Source organism: Mizuhopecten yessoensis, unplaced genomic scaffold (assembly GCF_002113885.1).
Source record: "Mizuhopecten yessoensis strain PY_sf001 unplaced genomic scaffold, ASM211388v2 scaffold716333, whole genome shotgun sequence".
NCBI classification, from domain to species: domain Eukaryota; kingdom Metazoa; phylum Mollusca; class Bivalvia; order Pectinida; family Pectinidae; genus Mizuhopecten; species Mizuhopecten yessoensis.
The window spans coordinates 88,241-110,152 of NW_018480064.1; the positions used below are offsets into that span (position 1 = coordinate 88,241).

At 32.3% G+C, this 21,912-nt stretch overlaps 1 protein-coding gene across 1 annotated transcript; it reads right to left on the reverse strand.

The window, feature by feature from the left end:
* Nucleotides 1-10,422: 10,422 nt before the first annotated feature.
* On the reverse strand, nucleotides 10,423-19,960 carry LOC110443241 (flap endonuclease 1-like). Its single transcript, XM_021487329.1, has 13 exons — nucleotides 19,765-19,960; nucleotides 18,971-19,073; nucleotides 17,967-18,069; nucleotides 17,547-17,610; nucleotides 16,767-16,876; nucleotides 16,194-16,330; nucleotides 15,128-15,194; nucleotides 14,441-14,572; nucleotides 14,018-14,050; nucleotides 13,610-13,663; nucleotides 13,022-13,086; nucleotides 12,031-12,154; nucleotides 10,423-11,645 (listed from the first exon to the last, which is right to left on the reverse strand). Exons 1-13 carry the CDS (start codon nucleotides 19,844-19,846, stop codon nucleotides 11,580-11,582), a joined length of 1,140 nt encoding a protein of 379 aa, XP_021343004.1. The 5' UTR covers nucleotides 19,847-19,960; the 3' UTR covers nucleotides 10,423-11,579.
* Nucleotides 19,961-21,912: the final 1,952 nt, after the last annotated feature.

Here is a 21,912-nt window from a genome sequence, read left to right on the forward strand (position 1 = left end):
CTTATTACACGTGTGTGTTATATAGAAATCTCACTTATTACACGTGTATGTAATACAGTCATCCATTACACGTGTGTGTTATATAGAAATCTCACTTATTACACGTGTGTGTAATACAGTCATCCATTACAAGTGTGTGTGTTATTAAGAAATCTCACTTAATTACAAGTGTGTGTTATATAGAAATCTCACTTAATTACACGCGTGAGTTATATAGAAATCTCACTTATTACACGTGTGTGTAATACAGTCATCTATTACGAGTGTGAGTTACATAGAAATCTCACTTATTACACGTGTGAGTTAAATAGAAATCTCACTAATTACACGTGTGTAATACAGTCATCCATTACAAGTATGAGTTATATAGAAATCTCACTTATTACACGTGTGTGTAATATAGAAATCTCACTTATTACACGTGTGTGTAATACAGTCATCCATTACAAGTGTGTGTTATATAGAAATCTCACTTAATTACACGTGTGAGTTATATAGAAATCTCACTTATTACACGTGTGTGTAATACAGTCATCCATTACGAGTGTGTGTTATATAGAAATCTCACTTATTACACGTGTGTGTAATACAGTCATCCATTACAAGTGTGTGTTATATAGAAATCTCACTTAATTACACGTGTGAGTTATATAGAAATCTCACTTATTACACGTGTGTGTAATACAGTCATCCATTACGAGTGTGTGTTATATAGAAATCTCACTTATTACACGTGTGTGTTATATAGAAATCTCACTTATTACACGTGTGTGTAATACAGTCATCCATTACAAGTGTGTGTTATATAGAAATCTCACTTAATTACACGTGTGAGTTATATAGAAATCTCACTTATTACACGTGTGTGTAATACAGTCATCCATTACGAGTGTGTGTTATATAGAAATCTCACTTATTACACGTGTGTGTTATACAGAAATCTCACTTATTACACGTGTGTGTTATATAGAAATCTCACTAATATCACGTATTACACGTGTGTGTTATATAGAAATCTCACTTATTACACGTGTGTGTTATATAGAAATCTCACTTATTACACGTGTGTGTAATACAGTCATCCATTACAAGTGTGTGTAATATAGAAATCTCACTTAATTACACGTGTGTGTAATACAGTCATCCATTACAAGTGTGTGTGTTATATAGAAATCGCACTTATTACACGTGTGAGTTATATAGAAATCTCGCTTATTACACGTGTGTGTTATATAGAAATCTCACTTATTACACGTGTATGTAATACAGTCATCCATTACACGTGTGTGTTATATAGAAATCTCACTTATTACACGTGTGTGTAATACAGTCATCCATTACAAGTGTGTGTGTTATTAAGAAATCTCACTTAATTACAAGTGTGTGTTATATAGAAATCTCACTTAATTACACGCGTGAGTTATATAGAAATCTCACTTATTACACGTGTGTGTAATACAGTCATCTATTACGAGTGTGAGTTATATAGAAATCTCACTTATTACACGTGTGAGTAATACAGTCATCCATTACAAGTGTGTGTGTTATAAAGAAACTCACTTATTACACGTGTGTGTAATATAGAAATCTCACTTATTACACGTGTGTGTAATACAGTCATCCATTACAAGTGTGTGTTATATAGAAATCTCACTTAATTACACGTGTGAGTTATATAGAAATCTCACTTATTACACGTGTGTGTAATACAGTCATCTATTACGAGTGTGAGTTATATAGAAATCTCACTTATTACACGTGTGAGTTATATAGAAATCTCACTAATTACACGTGTGTAATACAGTCATCCATTACAAGTGTGTGTGTTATAAAGAATCTCACTTATTACACGTGTGTGTAATATAGAAATCTCACTTATTACACGTGTGTGTAATACAGTCATCTATTACGAGTGTGAGTTATATAGAAATCTCACTTATTACACGTGTGAATTATATAGAAATCTCACTTATTACACGTGTGTAATACAGTCATCCATTACAAGTATGAGTTATATAGAAATCTCACTTATTACACGTGTGTGTAATATAGAAATCTCACTTATTACACGTGTGTGTAATACAGTCATCCATTACAAGTGTGTGTTATATAGAAATCTCACTTAATTACACGTGTGAGTTATATAGAAATCTCACTTATTACACGTGTGTGTAATACAGTCATCCATTACGAGTGTGTGTTATATAGAAATCTCACTTATTACACGTGTGAGTTATATAGAAATCTCACTTATTACACGTGTGTGTAATACAGTCATCCATTACAAGTGTGTGTTATATAGAAATCTCACTTATTACACGTGTGAGTTATATAGAAATCTCACTTATTACACGTGTGTGTAATACAGTCATCCATTACAAGTGTGTGTTATATAGAAATCTCACTTATTACACGTGTGAGTTATATAGAAATCTCACTTATTACACGTGTGTGTAATACAGTCATCCATTACAAGTGTGTGTTATATAGAAATCTCACTTATTACACGTGTGAGTTATATAGAAATCTCACTTATTACACGTGTGTGTAATACAGTCATCCATTACAAGTGTGTGTAATATAGAAATCTCACTTATTACACACATGTGTAATACATTTATCCATTACAAGTGTGTGTAATATAGAAATCTCACTTATTACACGTGTGTGTAATACAGTCATCCATTACAAGTGTGTGTTATATAGAAATCTCACTAATATCACGTATTACACGTGTGTGTAATACATTAAATCATTGGAAGTGTGAGTAATATAGAAATCTCATTTATAACACGTGTGTGTAATTAGAATATTTGTTAATATATACCGGTATAAAATCGAATATTATAAATAGATGCTGGTGTAAAATATAATTTTATAAATACATACTAGTATACATTATAATCTTATAGATATATACTAGTATAAAATATGAAATTATAAATATTTACTAGTATAGAATAGAATATTGTCAATATATACTAGTAAAGAATAGAATATTATCAATATATACTAGTAAAGAATAGAATATTATCAATATATAGAATATTATCAATATATACTAGTATAGAATAGAATATTATAACTTTATACTAATATAAAGTTTATATTATGAATATATACTATTATTAAATACAATATAATAAATATATACATCTGTAGAAGTATAGAATAGAATATCATCAATATATACTAGTATAGAATAGAATATTATCAATATATACTGGTATAGAATAGAATATAATCAAATATACTAGTATAGAATAGAATATAATCAATATATACTAGTATAGAATAGAATATAATCAATATATACTAGTAAAGAATAGATATAATCAATATATACTAGTATAGAATAGAATATAATCAATATATACTAGTATAGAATAGAATATAATCAATATATACTAGTATAAAATACAATATAATAAATATATACATCTGCAGTAGTATAGAATAGAATATTATAAATAAATACTAGTATTAAATAGAATATTATAAATAAATACTAGTATAAAGTTTATATTATGAATATATACTATTATAAAATACAATATAATAAATATATACATCTGTAGTAGTATTAAATAGAATATTATAAATAAATACTAGTATTAAATAGAATATTATCAATAAATACTAGTATTAAATAGAATATTATAAATAAATACTAGTATTAAATAGAATATTATAAATACATACTAGTATTAAATAGAATATTATAAATATATACTAGTTTTAAATTGAATTTAATAAATATATATTTATTGAAATATTACGTTCAAGTGAAAATTAAGATCAAAATAGTTTATTGAAGTGTCACTTGTACAGGGTACAAATATACTATTACATAAATCATCTCTAACACACTATATCCATTCTTCTAATAATATAAGAGTCTTATGAGACACTTCTCTGACACTCATTGCTACATTGTATAAAAGTGGTATACTATATAACATATAACGTTATGACGTAATAATTATATACTGATAAAGTTTGCTGATTTCCTCAGATACATTACAATGTACAACATGAGATATCAGAGTATAATAATACACATTTGTAAAGACAAAATGGATGGCAAGTCCACAAAACAGTAATCATGATACATTATCAATAGATGGTGCTTGTAGTATATGTTTACAACAGTTTGTTATTTTTTCCAACAAAAGGCAAATTCCATTTAATACTGTCTTGTTACAAATGAGAGGGATTTTTACTCCAGTATAAAGGAATGAACCTTTCTCTAAACTCTACAATTATGAAAGTATACTCACATTACAGTTGAGATGTCTTCACCTGGGTTCTTGAAACAGATTTTTTATTCTCAACTATACCACAAGTTACATTGACAAACACATATATACCTGACGTAATTCTACCTGCTTTTAAGGTCTCATTCGAGTACACGACAGAGGCGTCTTTGTATAGAAGATATTCAGACACACATATAAACTCGTACAACTTTGTATAGAAGATATTCAGACACACATATAAACTCGTACAACTTTGTATAGAAGATATTCAGACACACATATAAACTCGTACAACTTTGTATAGAAGATATTCAGACACACATATAAACTCGTACAACTTTGTATAGAAGATATTCAGACACACATATAAACTCGTACAACTTTGTATAGAAGATATTCAGACACACATATAAACTCGTACAACTTTGTATAGAAGATATTCAGACACACATATAAACTCGTACAACTTTGTATAGAAGATATTCAGACACACATATAAACTCGTACAACTTTGTATAGAAGATATTCAGACACACATATAAACTCGTACAACTTTGTATAGAAGATATTCAGACACACATATAAACTCGTACAACTTTGTATAGAAGATATTCAGACACACATATAAACTCGTACAACTTTGTATAGAAGATATTCAGACACACATATAAACTCGTACAACTTTGTATAGAAGATATTCAGACACACATATAAACTCGTACAACTTTGTATAGAAGATATTCAGACACACATATAAACTCGTACAACTTTGTATAGAAGATATTCAGACACACATATAAACTCGTACAACTTTGTATAGAAGATATTCAGACACACATATAAACTCGTACAACTTTGTATAGAAGATATTCAGACACACATATAAACTCGTACAACTTTGTATAGAAGATATTCAGACACACATATAAACTCGTACAACTTTGTATAGAAGATATTCAGACACACATATAAACTCGTACAACTTTGTATAGAAGATATTCAGACACACATATAAACTCGTACAACTTTGTATAGAAGATATTCAGACACACATATAAACTCGTACAACTTTGTATAGAAGATATTCAGACACACATATAAACTCGTACAACTTTGTATAGAAGATATTCAGACACACATATAAACTCGTACAACTTTGTATAGAAGATATTCAGACACACATATAAACTCGTACAACTTTGTATAGAAGATATTCAGACACACATATAAACTCGTACAACTTTGTATAGAAGATATTCAGACACACATATAAACTCGTACAACTTTGTATAGAAGATATTCAGACACACATATAAACTCGTACAACTTTGTATAGAAGATATTCAGACACACATATAAACTCGTACAACTTTGTATAGAAGATATTCAGACACACATATAAACTCGTACAACTTTGTATAGAAGATATTCAGACACACATATAAACTCGTACAACTTTGTATAGAAGATATTCAGACACACATATAAACTCGTACAACTTTGTATAGAAGATATTCAGACACACATATAAACTCGTACAACTTTGTATAGAAGATATTCAGACACACATATAAACTCGTACAACTTTGTATAGAAGATATTCAGACACACATATAAACTCGTACAACTTTGTATAGAAGATATTCAGACACACATATAAACTCGTACAACTTTGTATAGAAGATATTCAGACACACATATAAACTCGTACAACTTTGTATAGAAGATATTCAGACACACATATAAACTCGTACAACTTTGTATAGAAGATATTCAGACACACATATAAACTCGTACAACTTTGTATAGAAGATATTCAGACACACATATAAACTCGTACAACTTTGTATAGAAGATATTCAGACACACATATAAACTCGTACAACTTTGTATAGAAGATATTCAGACACACATATAAACTCGTACAACTTTGTATAGAAGATATTCAGACACACATATAAACTCGTACAACTTTGTATAGAAGATATTCAGACACACATATAAACTCGTACAACTTTGTATAGAAGATATTCAGACACACATATAAACTCGTACAACTTTGTATAGAAGATATTCAGACACACATATAAACTCGTACAACTTTGTATAGAAGATATTCAGACACACATATAAACTCGTACAACTTTGTATAGAAGATATTCAGACACACATATAAACTCGTACAACTTTGTATAGAAGATATTCAGACACACATATAAACTCGTACAACTTTGTATAGAAGATATTCAGACACACATATAAACTCGTACAACTTTGTATAGAAGATATTCAGACACACATATAAACTCGTACAACTTTGTATAGAAGATATTCAGACACACATATAAACTCGTACAACTTTGTATAGAAGATATTCAGACACACATATAAACTCGTACAACTTTGTATAGAAGATATTCAGACACACATATAAACTCGTACAACTTTGTATAGAAGATATTCAGACACACATATAAACTCGTACAACTTTGTATAGAAGATATTCAGACACACATATAAACTCGTACAACTTTGTATAGAAGATATTCAGACACACATATAAACTCGTACAACTTTGTATAGAAGATATTCAGACACACATATAAACTCGTACAACTTTGTATAGAAGATATTTAGACACACATATAAACTCGTACAAATTTGTATAGAAGATATTCAGACACACATATAAACTCGTACAACTTTGCATAGAAGATATTCAGACACACATATAAACTCGTATAACTTTGTATAGAAGATATTCAGACACACATATAAACTAGTACAACTTTGTATAGAAGATATTCAGACACACATATAAACTCGTACAACTTTGTATAGAAGATATTCAGACATACATATAAACTCGTATAACTTTGTATAGAAGATATTCAGACACACATATAAACTCGTACAACTTTGTATAGAAGATATTCAGACATACATATAAACTCGTATAACTTTGTATAGAAGATATTCAGACACACATATAAACTCGTACAATTTTCTGTTGCTTTTCAGTCTGCATTTAATAGACTTAACCAATAGATGTTTCTAAGTTATGCTGCCGGAAGCCCGATATTTGATATGAGGACAATGATGTGTGGCTATGTCTTTAACTAAGTGACCTGTGTTTGATGGATAGATTTCTACGTCTCGCAGTGTCTTTTGCATTTTAATGAAAGTTAATGTTTTAGGGATTTTCATGATATTGTTTAATTGATCAAAAGTATTATCTTCAAATTAATGCACTAGTGAGGGGGCTTTATAGAGTTGTAACTCACATGAGTGCTGGGTGAAATAGGATCTTACCAGAGTTTCCTCTTTATATGAGATTCATATTTCTTTTTTACAAGTTTAATGTAAGCGAAGCTTTGCTGATGTTTCGTTAATCTCTTGTTTATATTACAGATACAGAGAATTCCTACAAGTGAATGTATCGGGACTTATAATTACCTGATGGGCAGATAGAAATATTAGACATGTCGAAGGCTTAAATCAACACTTTGGTTTACCTTTCTTTCAAATTCTGCATACGGATTTTCCTTTTTTGACGAAAATTAATAAAGGGTCATAACTTTGGATATTGTGTTGGCGCTAGACACACTTTCATTTTGCGACACTCTACCTGCCCGAGATACATAAGTATAGAAACTGTGATGAATGTTCGTGAAATGAGAAAGAAATGGCGCTCCGAACAGGTTTTGGTATCTAAAATGAACAAGGGGATATAACTTTGTATAATTTATTGTGGGGCCCAAGACCCGACTTCAGTACGAGAAACCCTCCCAGGATAGATATTTACAGATATTTAAATATAACAGGTTTGATGAACAGAAGTAGTTTTGGTCCTCACAAGACAATGTTGACTCCCAGCCAGTCAGACAAGTCCTCCCTCTGCGTCATAGATGGACGTTTACAGTTTGGTGATGGGTTTTTTGGGGGGGGGGGTTTCAATTTTCTCTCGTTTCAAGTTATTATTAGAATATTGTTCAGATGATACTTGGACTCATTACATTTTGGCATTTACACCTCACAACACAGTGCCCTGCAGTGAACATTATCACAGACGATCTACACCCTCCCTATGTAAACAACTGGACACTAATTAGAATGATAACTCATTTATACGCATGCGTATCCCGCGGGGATCGCCGTACAGCTTTCTGTTAGGTTAGATAGTGTGCACTTGAATATTTTAAAACATTAAAACAATATTTTAAAACAATACGCTTTCGCGTATTCAGAAACAGAAACGAATAGTTTTGATATTTTTTCGCGTGCAGATCATAAAATCACCGATTAGTGATTTTTGACTTAAACTGGGCCCGTTTTTACGAAACAGTTTTCATGTTTAAGCATGGATTCGACGCTCAAACAACTATTTTTTCTGTAACTCGCTTGAATCATGTAACACGATCAGAAAATAAAATGTAAACATTGAAAAATGCATTTGACTTTAAGTCTTCCCGAAATTCTTCCAAATCATTGACAAAATGTTAATTCAGTATAAACAAATTGGGCTCGAGCACAAAAGTGTAGGGTCGAGTACAGCTTTCACGAATACGGACCCAGGTTCTGTGAATTCCTAGTTGTATTTATTTTTGGAAAATGGTTGTCATTAGTCACCGGTGGATCGGTCTGTACAAGTAAACGCACACAAATAGAAACAGATACGCGCCCAACACCTGTTGAAAACCAGTTAATGTTTAAACGGTACAGAAGGCCGATCTTGTCTACAAAAGTAAACTACGAGAAAATTTAAAGTTCTCCGCTCCGACGGACAATTTGTATGATTGCCAGTACGTTTACAATATCAATGAAGGTAACCTTAATTATAAACATATTTCTTTTGCCAATTTATTTGAAGAAGGGGTTGGGCACAAAATATTACAAATTATCACAACCTTCTCCGGTCATACAGTTAGGCATATTCACTCAGACACAAAACACCGTTCACAATATATTGCTAGATTTGATGAAATGATGTGCATGTCTAAAAACGTAAGAGTTGAGGTCCACCGAGAGATCTGAACTGCCGAACAAAGAAAACTCTCAATTTAACTTCAAACCCAAGGCATTCAAATGAAACATAGTGCGCCTTTAATTGCCAAAAAAAATTACACTCAAAGAAAAAGTGAGTGAATGAAGATATTCTAAAATATGTAATTACGACATTACACCATTTACAGTATCACCCGACACCCATATGGGAGGTTTTGTAAACAAGAGACCCATGAACCTGAACTGTCACATTAGTTGTAATGTAGTTCAATCAGGAAAAAAAATATCTTTTCTGTTTTCAAGTACACTAGCCATATAACGTGACCTTTCTTGGAATCACAACATTACGTACCCTAACGATCAGCCTTACGTGCCCCTTTTAGTTAGAATCTTCATTTTCATACCGTCTAACTGCCATGCCATGATAACGATTCCCCCGCTTCGTTTCATTTTGGCCTGCAATAATGCAAACAAACAAAAAGTACAGCGTGTTTGGGTCTCAAAGATATTTTAGCTCTCTACCTATTGTCTCCATATTGACGTCAGAATATACCTGAAAGTCTGTGACGTCATTTCATCACATTGATGAAGTAACAACGGGTCATATCTCAAACCAAGAAGACGGCTGAAGTTGGGCTACTACATGGGGATTTTTTTTTACCAGTGGTGCTTTGTGGCAACTATCAGTTGTCATGGTAGCAAACATCATCATCATGTTCTACTGTTTTTGTCTTTATTAGTCCCCAACCGGTTGCCGGTAGTTTTGCACTCCGTCCATCAAAAAAGATTGTCTGGGACTTGTCTTCTACACTGTACCAGGATTAACCATATTTGGTATGCAAATACATCTTTGATTGGTGGTGTGCAGAAGTAGGTCACCGATACCTGCTTTTGCCTTTGACCTTAACCTTTGAAAGATTTTATATTATAGTATCTCATATTATTTTATCTGAAGTGAACAGATTTGGTACTTGTTTTAGTGCTGTTAAAACACCTCACGTGGCAGTTACGCTGCTTTGTAATGAGTTTGTTTCCACGAACATGTATTGCTAAACATGTTTAGTGCCAAGTCCCTTTGTAATGCCAAACTTCAGTACTCTCCTGGACAAACAGTGACAATGTTTTACACTAGAAAAAACACAAACACAAGTAAGTATGATCAATAGTCAGTGTATTTTGTTTGCAACAAAATATGGCCGTGCATAATAAGACAATAATAAAATCACCAAAACACGATCTAAATATAATTCTCATTAACGACAAACAGGTGTTTAAAGTATAGCATCATTCCCTCTTGCTGAAGATTAAACAAGAGCACTATGGACAACAGTACATAACAGGTCAAATATGAACATAAGTGTATAGGTATAACAATATACAGAGTCAGTACCACCACTTCAAAAAGTTTGGTGAAGATGAGGTAAGCAAGTTATGAAGCAGAACTTGAACTTCCAATACTACTGACCTATGGAGAAATGACCTGAACAAGTATAAGTATCTATTTCTAACAAGCTTCTAAGAAGTTTGGTGGTGATAAGGTTTAAATACGGATGTTATGGAGCAGATTGAAAGAAATATCCTTAGATGGCCGTTTCTTCAAACAAAATTACCTGAAATGTACAGAGGATAGGAGTCTCCCTCTTGGCAAGTACTAAAACCTAAAATTGGAAGTTTTGGAGTGGAAACCTATTTTGAGTGATGTTTTGCAGGGGAACCTATTATAAGTGTGTGTCTGCCTCTTATTACATGTACCAACTACTTAAACCTTGTGAACTATGGTGAAAATAAGCTTAGTAACACTTTAATACATTCTGATCAAGTGATCTTATATCACTAGTGACACATATTTCTTCTGCAAATCTTAATCTATCTGAAGTGATAATTAATATATAATGAACAATTATAAGTAATGCAGACATTTTAATTTCTCAAAACCAGTCTGGCATAAGGTTTACTCTGCATTCACATTACACCTTTTATTAAAAATTTCATTACTTTCTTAAATAAGCTTGTCCATTAATTAATTTTCCAAAACTGTTGGATTCCAGATCTACAGGAAAGCACCATACCTATATTGATAGACGCTGAAGATTTATATTCCCAAATATTTACATTTAGTGTGGAGTATGTCTTCAACTCAATACAGTTAGATGAACCAGTCATTCCCCATACATGAACAGGCTTCAGTACAGTTCATCAATTGTCTACATCCTCTATTCTGTTTGTTCAATGGATTTTCTTTCAGGCTACCACTGTAAATTGCAGTAACAGAAAGAGATCATAATTTCTTTCAGATCTTGAACGGATCAATGTGACCTATTTCCCCAGTCTAAAACCACCTCCTCGGCCCTTCTTCTTTGACGATCCTTTTTGTTCTTCCAGCTGTAATTGAAGTATAATTTCAGTTCAGTAATATGTGAGGGAGTAGTTAGTGGCCAGCTAGTATTGAATAAAGTAAGTTTCAGGAGTGAAAGGCTTTTATCACTGGTACATTGAAATGCCAATGTGCCTGATGTTAAAAATGAATAAAGACACATAACTATGTATATAGTAAATACCTGATTTCAGTTCAAGACACTTCACCATCAATTGTATGAAACACAGTACGAGACATGCCAGAACTAAATTACACACAAACTCAGACTCGCTGACAGAGAAGTAAATGTGGGGGTACAAATTAAAATCCTTGTAGGTAAGACATTTGAATTGTAATCACAAAAAGAATAACTTGCCAACACTGACTGATGCATCATCAGTTGTAACTTACCTTTCGTTTTTTTGTTGACGATGTTGTTGATGACACAACAGAGAAGAAAGAGTCTAGTCGACCCTGAGTGGTCCCTTGACGCGCCTTTGTTAGCTTCTTAATACCATTTTTTATTCTGTCCTCACTGTAAAAAGACAAAATTCCAATACCTTCAATCAAAATTAAAACCTGAAGACACCGAACAAAACATCAATGTACCTCTTTTCCCATATATCTGTCTCATTAAGAGTATAACTTTCTGGTCATTTTCAGTTTACAAAATATATTGCAACTAAGAATTATATGTATCATAATTAATAAATATATTGCAATACTTTTTTATTCCCATTTGAATTTTAACAAAAAACAAGTTCTATCAATATGCATACATAGGGACCCCTGGAGGGTGAATTTAAAAATGTAACCCTATGCACTAAATATCAGACTTTTCAAACGTGAAATGACTCACCGACACCTATGATTGTACAAGATGTTTTAAGAAAGTTGCGCACACACAAATAAAACAGCATACAATCATATCAAAAATAGCTACCACATGCCATGGTATTTAAGATACCACACACAAGATAGATGTACCTATATACATAACGGTTAACCATGTTAGAACTACTTTCTTTAAAAATGTGGATGTTCTGCTACGGTAGATGATGGTCCATGCATATTCATATGATCGAAACTTGATTTTTTTAGGATATTCATCTATACAAGACAACATAGACATTTGTCTACAGTTGTTCACCATGTTTTATGAAAAGGGCAAACTTCAGACTTTTTCCACGAGGAAGGGAAACCCCCACTCTCTAGCGACTTATTAACAAAATCCAAATGGCCTGTGACACTAAGCAAGTTTATTAAACAATGTATCACGCCATTATCCATATATTATCAATTTACACCATATGGATTTTTGTTGTTCATGTGACCTTTAAAGTTGGTCAAGGTCATCTATTTGGACAAACTGAACAGTACTTTTATTTTGATTTGTTCATACTTGAAGTTTTTCTCCTGGCACATGAAGTGTATTAAACCTTCCTCATCTGGTTCTGTCCATTTGAGCTGAAAGAGAACAAGAAATTACTATTAAACTACGGGTATTTATCTACTCAAAAACATCAAATTCAAGTCAGTACTAGTAAGCATAAAATGAGGGGTTCAAGCTTCTGACAGTGAAAACATTACCAGTAGGATTTAAATTGGAACCTTAATTGAAAGACGGAATTATCAATATCATGATAAACGGGTTGATTCAGTTCTATAGAGCCAAGCAGCACTCCAAAAGGTCACATTAATAAAACATGATTAATTTGAACTCAATGAAGCTTGGAACAGATATTATATTTATTTAAATGATAAGGGTTATGTAGGACTTGAAAAATAGCTTTTTGGAGTTTAGGGGAGGTGTTTGACTTGTACGTAGTTCGAGTCGGCCATGAAGTCTAGAGAGTTTGAACATTGGTGCGACATTGATGACAACTTGAGTTAGCCCTCTAAGCAAGGTATTAAAATTGGGTTGTTTCCTCATTGTCAAGATGTCTTGGCTTTACTCATATTTTTCAGGCTTAAATAGAAAAATACACACATCTATATCATCAGGTTCTGTCACATCTGGCTCCTGGAACAACCGCCGTGCTTCCTGAAAGACAACGTATAGACCAATCAGGATCATGGTCGCTAACATTGAGCGACTGTGAACTGTAAAATGATTATCACTAAAGGTAAGACAATTTGAAAGTAGGTCAAATTGAAGACAAATGACCTGACACCATCAGATATCAGAACTCCATACTAAATCACTTCTATCTATGGTTTGATTTTTTTGCTTTAAAATTACTTCCATGCAAATTATCAATAAACTTTTAAGGTGAAACCCCTAAACAAAATCTGAGGTCAGATCGATCCCAGACGTGATCAGCCCTAAATAATAATCTTTATATTAAATATTTTACTGTTATATATAGAATATTGTTAAATGATATAACAAGAATACCTTGAACATCCAGTCTTCTGGAACTGTGTATTTCTGTAATTAAGAAAAAAGAAACTCTCTTAAACCAAAAGGAACTTATTTTAGTTAATTTTGTATGCTGAACTATTCACATCAAATTTATTTGATTGTTTAATTAAAAAGATAAATATTTTGGGGAGGTTACTTTTTTCAGTTTTTCTTTCGGCTGAATGTATTAATTTATATAGTCTTTTTAAGTAGCAGCAGACAAATTAATAATGTCAGAGAAGTTTGGTAAATACCATGCTTTTTGAAAGGGAATTCATTCATTTATTCATATCAACATAAAAATGAACCTATTCATTAATGATGTAAAAAAGTGACTTCAGTTTTTGATTCAGTGTTTATTGCCATTACTAGAAATAGTGAAATACACGTAACAGCTCTAATACAGAACACGCAAACCTTTGTGTCCAAATGCTTCAATATTTCTTCTATAGATTTGTGCTGTTTGATGAGATCAATCGCTCTTTTCGGTCCAATGCCACGAATTGATTCACAGTAGTCACAGCCTAATAGTATGCATAAATCGATGAACTGTAACAGATACGGAAATTATACATTTAAAATTTTTGCTGCATTTTTTCCCCTGCTATTTTATGTGGGGTAGGGTTATAGTTTTACCCACGTCTTGTCCCATTCCACTTCACTGTCACTGTGCTAGCAACTTCAATTTTTAACACATTTTTTTTTTTCAAACTTTATACAAAGATCAAGTATCATTATACTTCAAATGAGTTTTTATTTCAGGGACCAGAGGTCGTAGTCTCCATTTACTATTTATATCAAAATTTGTCCAAAAAATTACATTAATTTAAATGGGAGCACATGTACATGACCTTTGACCCTTGAATCTTAACTGATGACCACTAGTTTCTAATCAGGAATAGCATCAAAATAGCCACACTATTGCGTAAATATCAACTAAATGTGTTCACAGGTTCATGAAACATCTTGTCCACAATCTTTTTAGAAGATAGAAGGAAGCACTGACAAAAAAAATACTATGTAATAATTTAATTAATAATTAATGCTATAATATTGATGCTCTAATGAGCGACAGATAAAAAGATAGGTGTAGGCATAACTTACTTCATCCTTTTGTAATCCAATTTCTTCTAAAATTTTGCTGTAATAATATTCTTTAATAGGTAATTTCCTGAAAAGTAGATCAGTATGATGATATTAAATATTCAAAACATGAATCATTAATCAATTACTGACATTTATTAATTTTCCCCTCTGATGTTTAAATAATACTAACAATTGAAATATTACAGGGGCTGTGCATTATGCATTGCATGATCTTTTCATATTACTTTTTGCATTGAGTTTTATTTGAGAATTCAAATATAAGAATATATTTTCAGGCACATTAAAAAAGATATACAAAGTCTTTTCATTTATTCAAATCTTTCTGGAATCAAACGATTACAGCTGTGCATGTCGTATCCAAAAACTTGTTTTACCAGGAATGACAATCCATTTTTATTTCACTGTGCTGCATTTGTAATCATTCTCAATTACTTATAAATAGGGAACACATCTCATATTCTGACAGAGTTCTGATAAGTGGTGTTCTACTGAATCTATCTGGTTTACACATCACAGACTTTCAATATTTATTTATATTGCATATAGACTTTTAACACGGAGAACAACACAATAAATTGCATAATAGTAAGAGCTACACACTGATATACAATGACCATACAAGATGTTTAGATACAACAAGAACTGCTTCCTGACGGCGACCCGACAGTTTAGTGTTAATTTGCACCCTAGATATTGCAGCCAATCATTGCTGTTCATCTTTTATTCATAAATTGACACATGTTTTTATTATAAACATACAAACTAAAATAAATTTGATAAAGTTTTCTAATTTTACAAAAACAATACTAAAGAAACTAACATTTAAGTAAAATGTGAAATGGTGGAAAGTTAAATTAAGCAGCTTTTGATATTGATTTTTCTGAATCATTTTCATTTATTCTGAATGACCTATTTGTCAGCTTCTAAATGCAACATATAAGGTTAATTTAACCCTTGAAGATCTTGGCCTACACTTACAAAAACACTGCACTTCTAGGTTCGTCCCTAGCACATAAATACTCAACTCTTCTTCAACTGTTTAGAATGCTGCCCCAATGTTTACCTTGCCTCACTGACTGTAAGGTTTCTCAGAAGCACAGTAGTACCAAATGTAAGGGCATCCATATCTTCTGTACTGGTGGCGAAAACCTTTCCTGACTTTACCAAGGCTGCACACTGGGCCTCTGCCTCTCCAGGAGCCTGAAAGATCAAACGTTACACCATGTTTGTACGTTTGTGGTTTTAAATATTTCCAAAAGTAAGGATCATATGACAATAGTGTCCACAGGTGCCATCTTAAAGTACAACAAAACTTGATTGTCATAACTTGGATACAGTGCTAGTTACGTAACATGGTCACATTATTTATAACGGGCTAATTAGACGTATCTAGGGAGACACTGCCAAAACTCTTAGCGTGAAATTCAAAAGAAAAACTGCACAGAACTTCTCTCCCCTATATCTCACGACTCAACAGAACATCAGACAATCAAAAAATTTAGATTTGTTTTGTGATTTGGAAATACATCTACATCAATTTAAATTGTGAAAAAAAGGAGTATTTTCAAATGGGAATGAGTCTGGTTAACAAACTTGAAGAAGGTGATCACCCCTGTTTTTCTATTTAAATGTTTACCTCAATGAAGGGTATACCCATGTGTTTGAGCAGGACTTTACAATCATCAATGTGTCCTTTGTTCATCTTTACCAATCTTTTGCTGAATTTCTCAACATTTTCTGCATCACCTGCAATCAAAATGTTTAGAATGTTTCAAGTTTCAAAATTGAAATAGATGTCCTTTTTAGTGGCCATAGCCTAATTATATACTGATTCAACAGAGATGTCCATTACTCACATTGAGACAAATATCTAAAGGTTCAAGTTCTCTATGCGAGCAACTATTCTAAGAAGATCAGCTTCATGTTAGAGATAAACATATCTGAAAGTTCCAGCACACATTGGTAATAAATGAAAACACTGAATGTCTGAGGAGCACTTTGTAATAATCTAGATTCGGTTTATTAAAATGATGAGAGCATAGGTGTAAATATCGAAGTTAAAAGGAATGACAAGGTCAGCTGTGGGTACCCCATCCCCCTAATTTAATAAAAACTAAATCTTGAGATATAATGCAGCAATTGAGGATTGGAAAGCATATGAAATATTTTGACATAGCTTCTGTAAAACATTCACTTTCACTTATTTCTACATCTGAATGTCTATCATCGAGGAAAAGAACGAAATCAACCAGAGGTCAAAACTCCATATAAACATCAGTAATTGAAATTTCTGATATGAAAAGGAATAACACTGGAAATGTTCAATCTGTTTAGGAACGCACAGGGACAAACATTTAACAAGGTAGAATTATTACTGTCTGGAGTTATTCCTCTGGATAATACCACTAGGACTAACCTTTTTCCTCAGCCTCGGCTAGAGCTTTCTCTGCCACATCACGTCTTTCTTTTCTCTTTGCCAGCTGTCAATTCAACAGCAAATATTTACATTATAATTTTATGAAATATCATATTTGTCTTTAAAAAAAGATTCACTTTATTTCCATTTGAATTGATAAAACATCTCAGGTTAAATGTTCTTTCAACTCTAAAAATTAACAAAGTTTGATCAACATCACCATCAAGGATACTGCAAAACATTTATTGTAATTTCATGTTGCTGCATGTAAATCACAAGGTACAGGAAGAGATAGTCTACTGATAGACATGTACATAATCATCCATTAATCAAGATCTTTTCATCAATTTATTTTCATGAAAAATCAGTCTTTTTATAAAGGAAGTACAAAATGTATGATCCAAGACATATAACACTTACCTCCCCTGATTTCATGTCTGGTGGTTTACCATCAAATACAAAGACTGGCTTGATACCGTTTTCAACCATACGGATGGTACGATAAAACATTCCCATTATATGACTACAAAGTTCAACACAGTAAACAATTATTAATCAAATAGCTAGTTTTTTTTAAGAATATGGAACATTTCCATCAAATGATGACAAATACCAAGAATTAAACATTTACATTAAATGATGACAAATACAAAAGAATTAAACATTTACATTAAATGATCACAAATACAAAAGAATTAAACATTTACATTAAATGTTTAATGTTACTCTTCCCAATACAACGAGAAACATCATAAAATTGTTACTATTGAAGAACTTGTTATCAGGTCGAGGAAAACCACTAACTTGCGTATAAAACGCAAACTCGCCTATTATACGCCAATAGGGGTATGGATTTGTTACAAAAGATAGCCAAAATCACTTGAATCTTAACTTTTTTTTGTCCAAGTCGCATTTTTTCAGTCATGAAACATAATACAAATGCAAAAATGAACTTTATTTGCATGTGGGAAAGTACCAGAAATAGATGCAATACTTCCGGTAAAGTTACATAAAGTTTCCAAGTAGCCAACGCTGTTAGTAAACAAATTTTAGCAAACTATTATTTACCTTGTAGTAAATTAATGTGATTTTTAATAATATCTTACTGTTAAAGCGATTTGGGTTATTTTTAGTAACAAATCCATACTCCAACTGGCGTATAATAAGCGAGTTTGCGTATCATACGTAAGTTGTGGTTTTCCCCAACCTGGTTATAGCTATCTGTTTGTGTTTGGGAAAGACTTCACAATATATATATATTAATGCCACAATTTTCACCTTAAACTTGGAAAACCTATTATCAGTGCACATACAGATAATGAGTGCACCTTTTTAACATAAAACAGGCCAGGAAAAAATATTAAGGTTGCATTTGTCACAATAGACCCGAAGTGTATCACGATTGTGACAGCCCTAGTGTATACCTGGTAGTCTCTCCATCTTCTGACATCAACTGATTGCCATCCTGTCGCACAGCAATCAGAAACTGGTATATACACATAGAACCATCAACAGCAACCTTCCGCCCTGCAAAATTAAAGTTTAAATTCATAATTGAAATTCTTATCTTCCGTGTAGAAACATATTCTGTTCGGTAGACAGACCAGACTCATACATTCTCAATCTCCGATTGATATTTTATGGTTTACATGCTCAGGTTATATGTCATTTTCATATGGGAAGGTAGGGTGTTTTTTCAGGATGAATTGAATTATTGATAAGCATTTTGGTCAGGATGTGTGTTATTGCAGAATTATAGCTACAGTAGCTTCTCATCTTCACATTATATATCAAAAGTACAATGTATCCTGCCTTATTCTTATACAACTTCATTTTTACAATCTATTCTCATCATTTAGAACTTTGACTTGGTACGAAGCAATCATATTTAATTTATGCTATATATACAGCAATGTCGAGTGTTTAAGGTTCAAGAAACCCCCATACAAGATGGTGTTAGTCACCAAAAGTACTTTACTAGCTCTCTTGGTAACTGTCAGTGTCAGAGGTTTCCTGTGTAGGATGAAATTCATAACAATACCAAACAAAGCCGCTACATACACGGACAAAGTTGGAAATCAGAGCAGAAAGCACATCCTGATCAGAAGTCAGCTTCATTGAGTCAGAGACGTATATACTACGGCTTTATACGCCTCTGATTCAGTGTAAATTTAAGGGTATTCATACAACCTCAAAAAGTGCATCGATAAACAATTACCAAAATAGTTTTTAATTTCATTCTCTTTCATAGATGACGGAGCGTAGTCCCCTAACAGCTTGGATAGACCTAAAATTCCCATTCTAAATACTCTCTTCTTCAGTCCTCTGTCCGCTTAGAATTCTGTTGTCGAAAAAGTAAAAATAACGAGACAGACAACGCACTTCTCCCGCCAAAATATTGTCAACATGCATGTAAAGTTAATTAGTTTCGTATTTTTTAATACGGTTAAAAATCATATGCTCTCGATTATATTTATAATTGACGTTGATCAAATTATCAAATCTACACTCTTGCATAATTCAGTGGTGAAATTTTCATTCGACATCACAGTGTTCATTTGCTATTCGAAACTAAATTGTATTATAACTAAATTCTAAAAAGGAGAAATGGGATAGCCTGTCACCGACAGAGACAAATTCGTGTATAATAGTTATCTCCCTTAAATATCTCTGTATGAACAATATGTAGAGAAGTACATAACTAAAGTTATATACGTCTCTGCACTATGAAAGATGAAAAATATAGATTTATGCAAAACTTCAATCCTTCAACAAAAATCACGCGCTCCAAGTCAATATCGGTTTTTATCGGCGGACACGTGATGCACTCCTGGCCAATCACTTGTCGGGAATGATATGAAAAAATAATTATATAACTTTTCCCTTCTCATATCTCTTCCTGTCAAAATATGTGTAGGCTTGAACTGTGTTGAAGACTTTGGTGACGTTATTTACTATCTTATGTATTATGACGTCATATGGCATATTCGTCACAGGGTGGCGAATTTGGGTGCATGGCAAATTTGCCTGCACTAACGTTATACTTTGTATTCAAATATATTCAAAATGTATGTGCCGGTATATATCTTACGATTGGACAGGAAACCACAAACGTAGACCACATGTTAGAATAAGTCATAGACCTGAACATATGTCTTCAAAATCTATCTTATCAAAAAAAAAAAAATCAAAAATTATCTAATTGTATTTTTTTTTGTATTTCACCAATGTAAACGCAATGTAAACTAATTCTTCAAAAACAGAGACGCATAAAACCGTACGTCTCTGATCGAAATATATAATAAGTAACAGCAAAACCTCAACTTAGTTACACTAATGAGCATAATAAAACATCGCCCGTCATATCACACAAAGAAATAGCGGCATAGTTCCCTCTGAGATCGTAAGGTAGCTTCTATAAAACTATGGTCTTCGTCTACCTGCATCTTTGGAAACCCTGTGTTTTAAGTTTCCCCTCAGCAGTCGGTATCTCCAAAGTAAGACATTCGGAGCAAGCTCTTATATATACCGAAATAACTGCGACATGAAATAAAACTTTAGTAAAGAAGAGAAAGTAACTTATATGTTACTATCAAGAAAGGGAAAGTTCATTTTAAAAAATACAAGCACGTCCACCTTACAGGTTTCGTTTAGTCAAATACGTTAAATACTAAGATTGTGTAGCTTAATTAGACATCTCTTTTTCTGCACTATCGTCATTACTTCTTTGCTTATAAGAAACGTTTTTAAACGAATACAATTGGTTTATTGTGTGGCACATTGTACTGGGTCGATCGCCTGTGACCAGAATCATTATAAGGTTTGTTAATACAAACAAAGATGATTAAGTATTACAGAAGAAATAAAACAGTACATGTATTAACAAAGGAATAAGACAACATGCTAAGCTTATATAAGTCTTTTCCTTTAGATAACCGGCCTCCAATAATTTTAATTTCAGCAATATATTTAAGGTATATTCCGTCTTTTTGTATTGCAGTCATCTGCTCTTGTGAGCAGGTATTGATTGTTACGTCATTTGTTTGTGAGAGTAACATCATACATTTTTGAGAAAACGACATAATCTTCTCATACAAACTAATGACGTAACAATTAATATACCTGCTCACAAGAGCAGATAACTCTGCAATACAAAAGACGGAATAGGACAATAACGGAAAGAAAGGATTTATTAAATAGAATGATAAGCTAGGGAGCTACGTCTCTGTGATAAGGAGGGTACCGCGGTATAGTATCCAACACTCGAAAACATTGAAATTCAAAACTAAAACTGGGTGTTAATCTTCGTGGGTTCGAAATGATCGTTCAAAGACAAAAAGTTTAACTTTTAAATGTGTTTTTTTTT

What these genes read in the sequence shown, in the direction of transcription:
- LOC110443241 (XM_021487329.1), bottom strand. Translation starts at nt 19,846, where the DNA reads ATGGGAATTTTAGGTCTATCCAAGCTGTTAGGGGACTACGCTCCGTCA. An exon ending in CAGAAGACTGGATGTTCAAG is followed by an intron (nt 13,664 to 14,017) that starts GTATTCTTGTTA and finishes GTTGTCTTTCAG; the next exon opens with GAAGCACGGCGGTTGTTCCA. An exon ending in CAGAACCTGATGATATAGAT is followed by an intron (nt 13,087 to 13,609) that starts GTGTGTATTTTT and finishes GTTCTCTTTCAG; the next exon opens with CTCAAATGGACAGAACCAGA.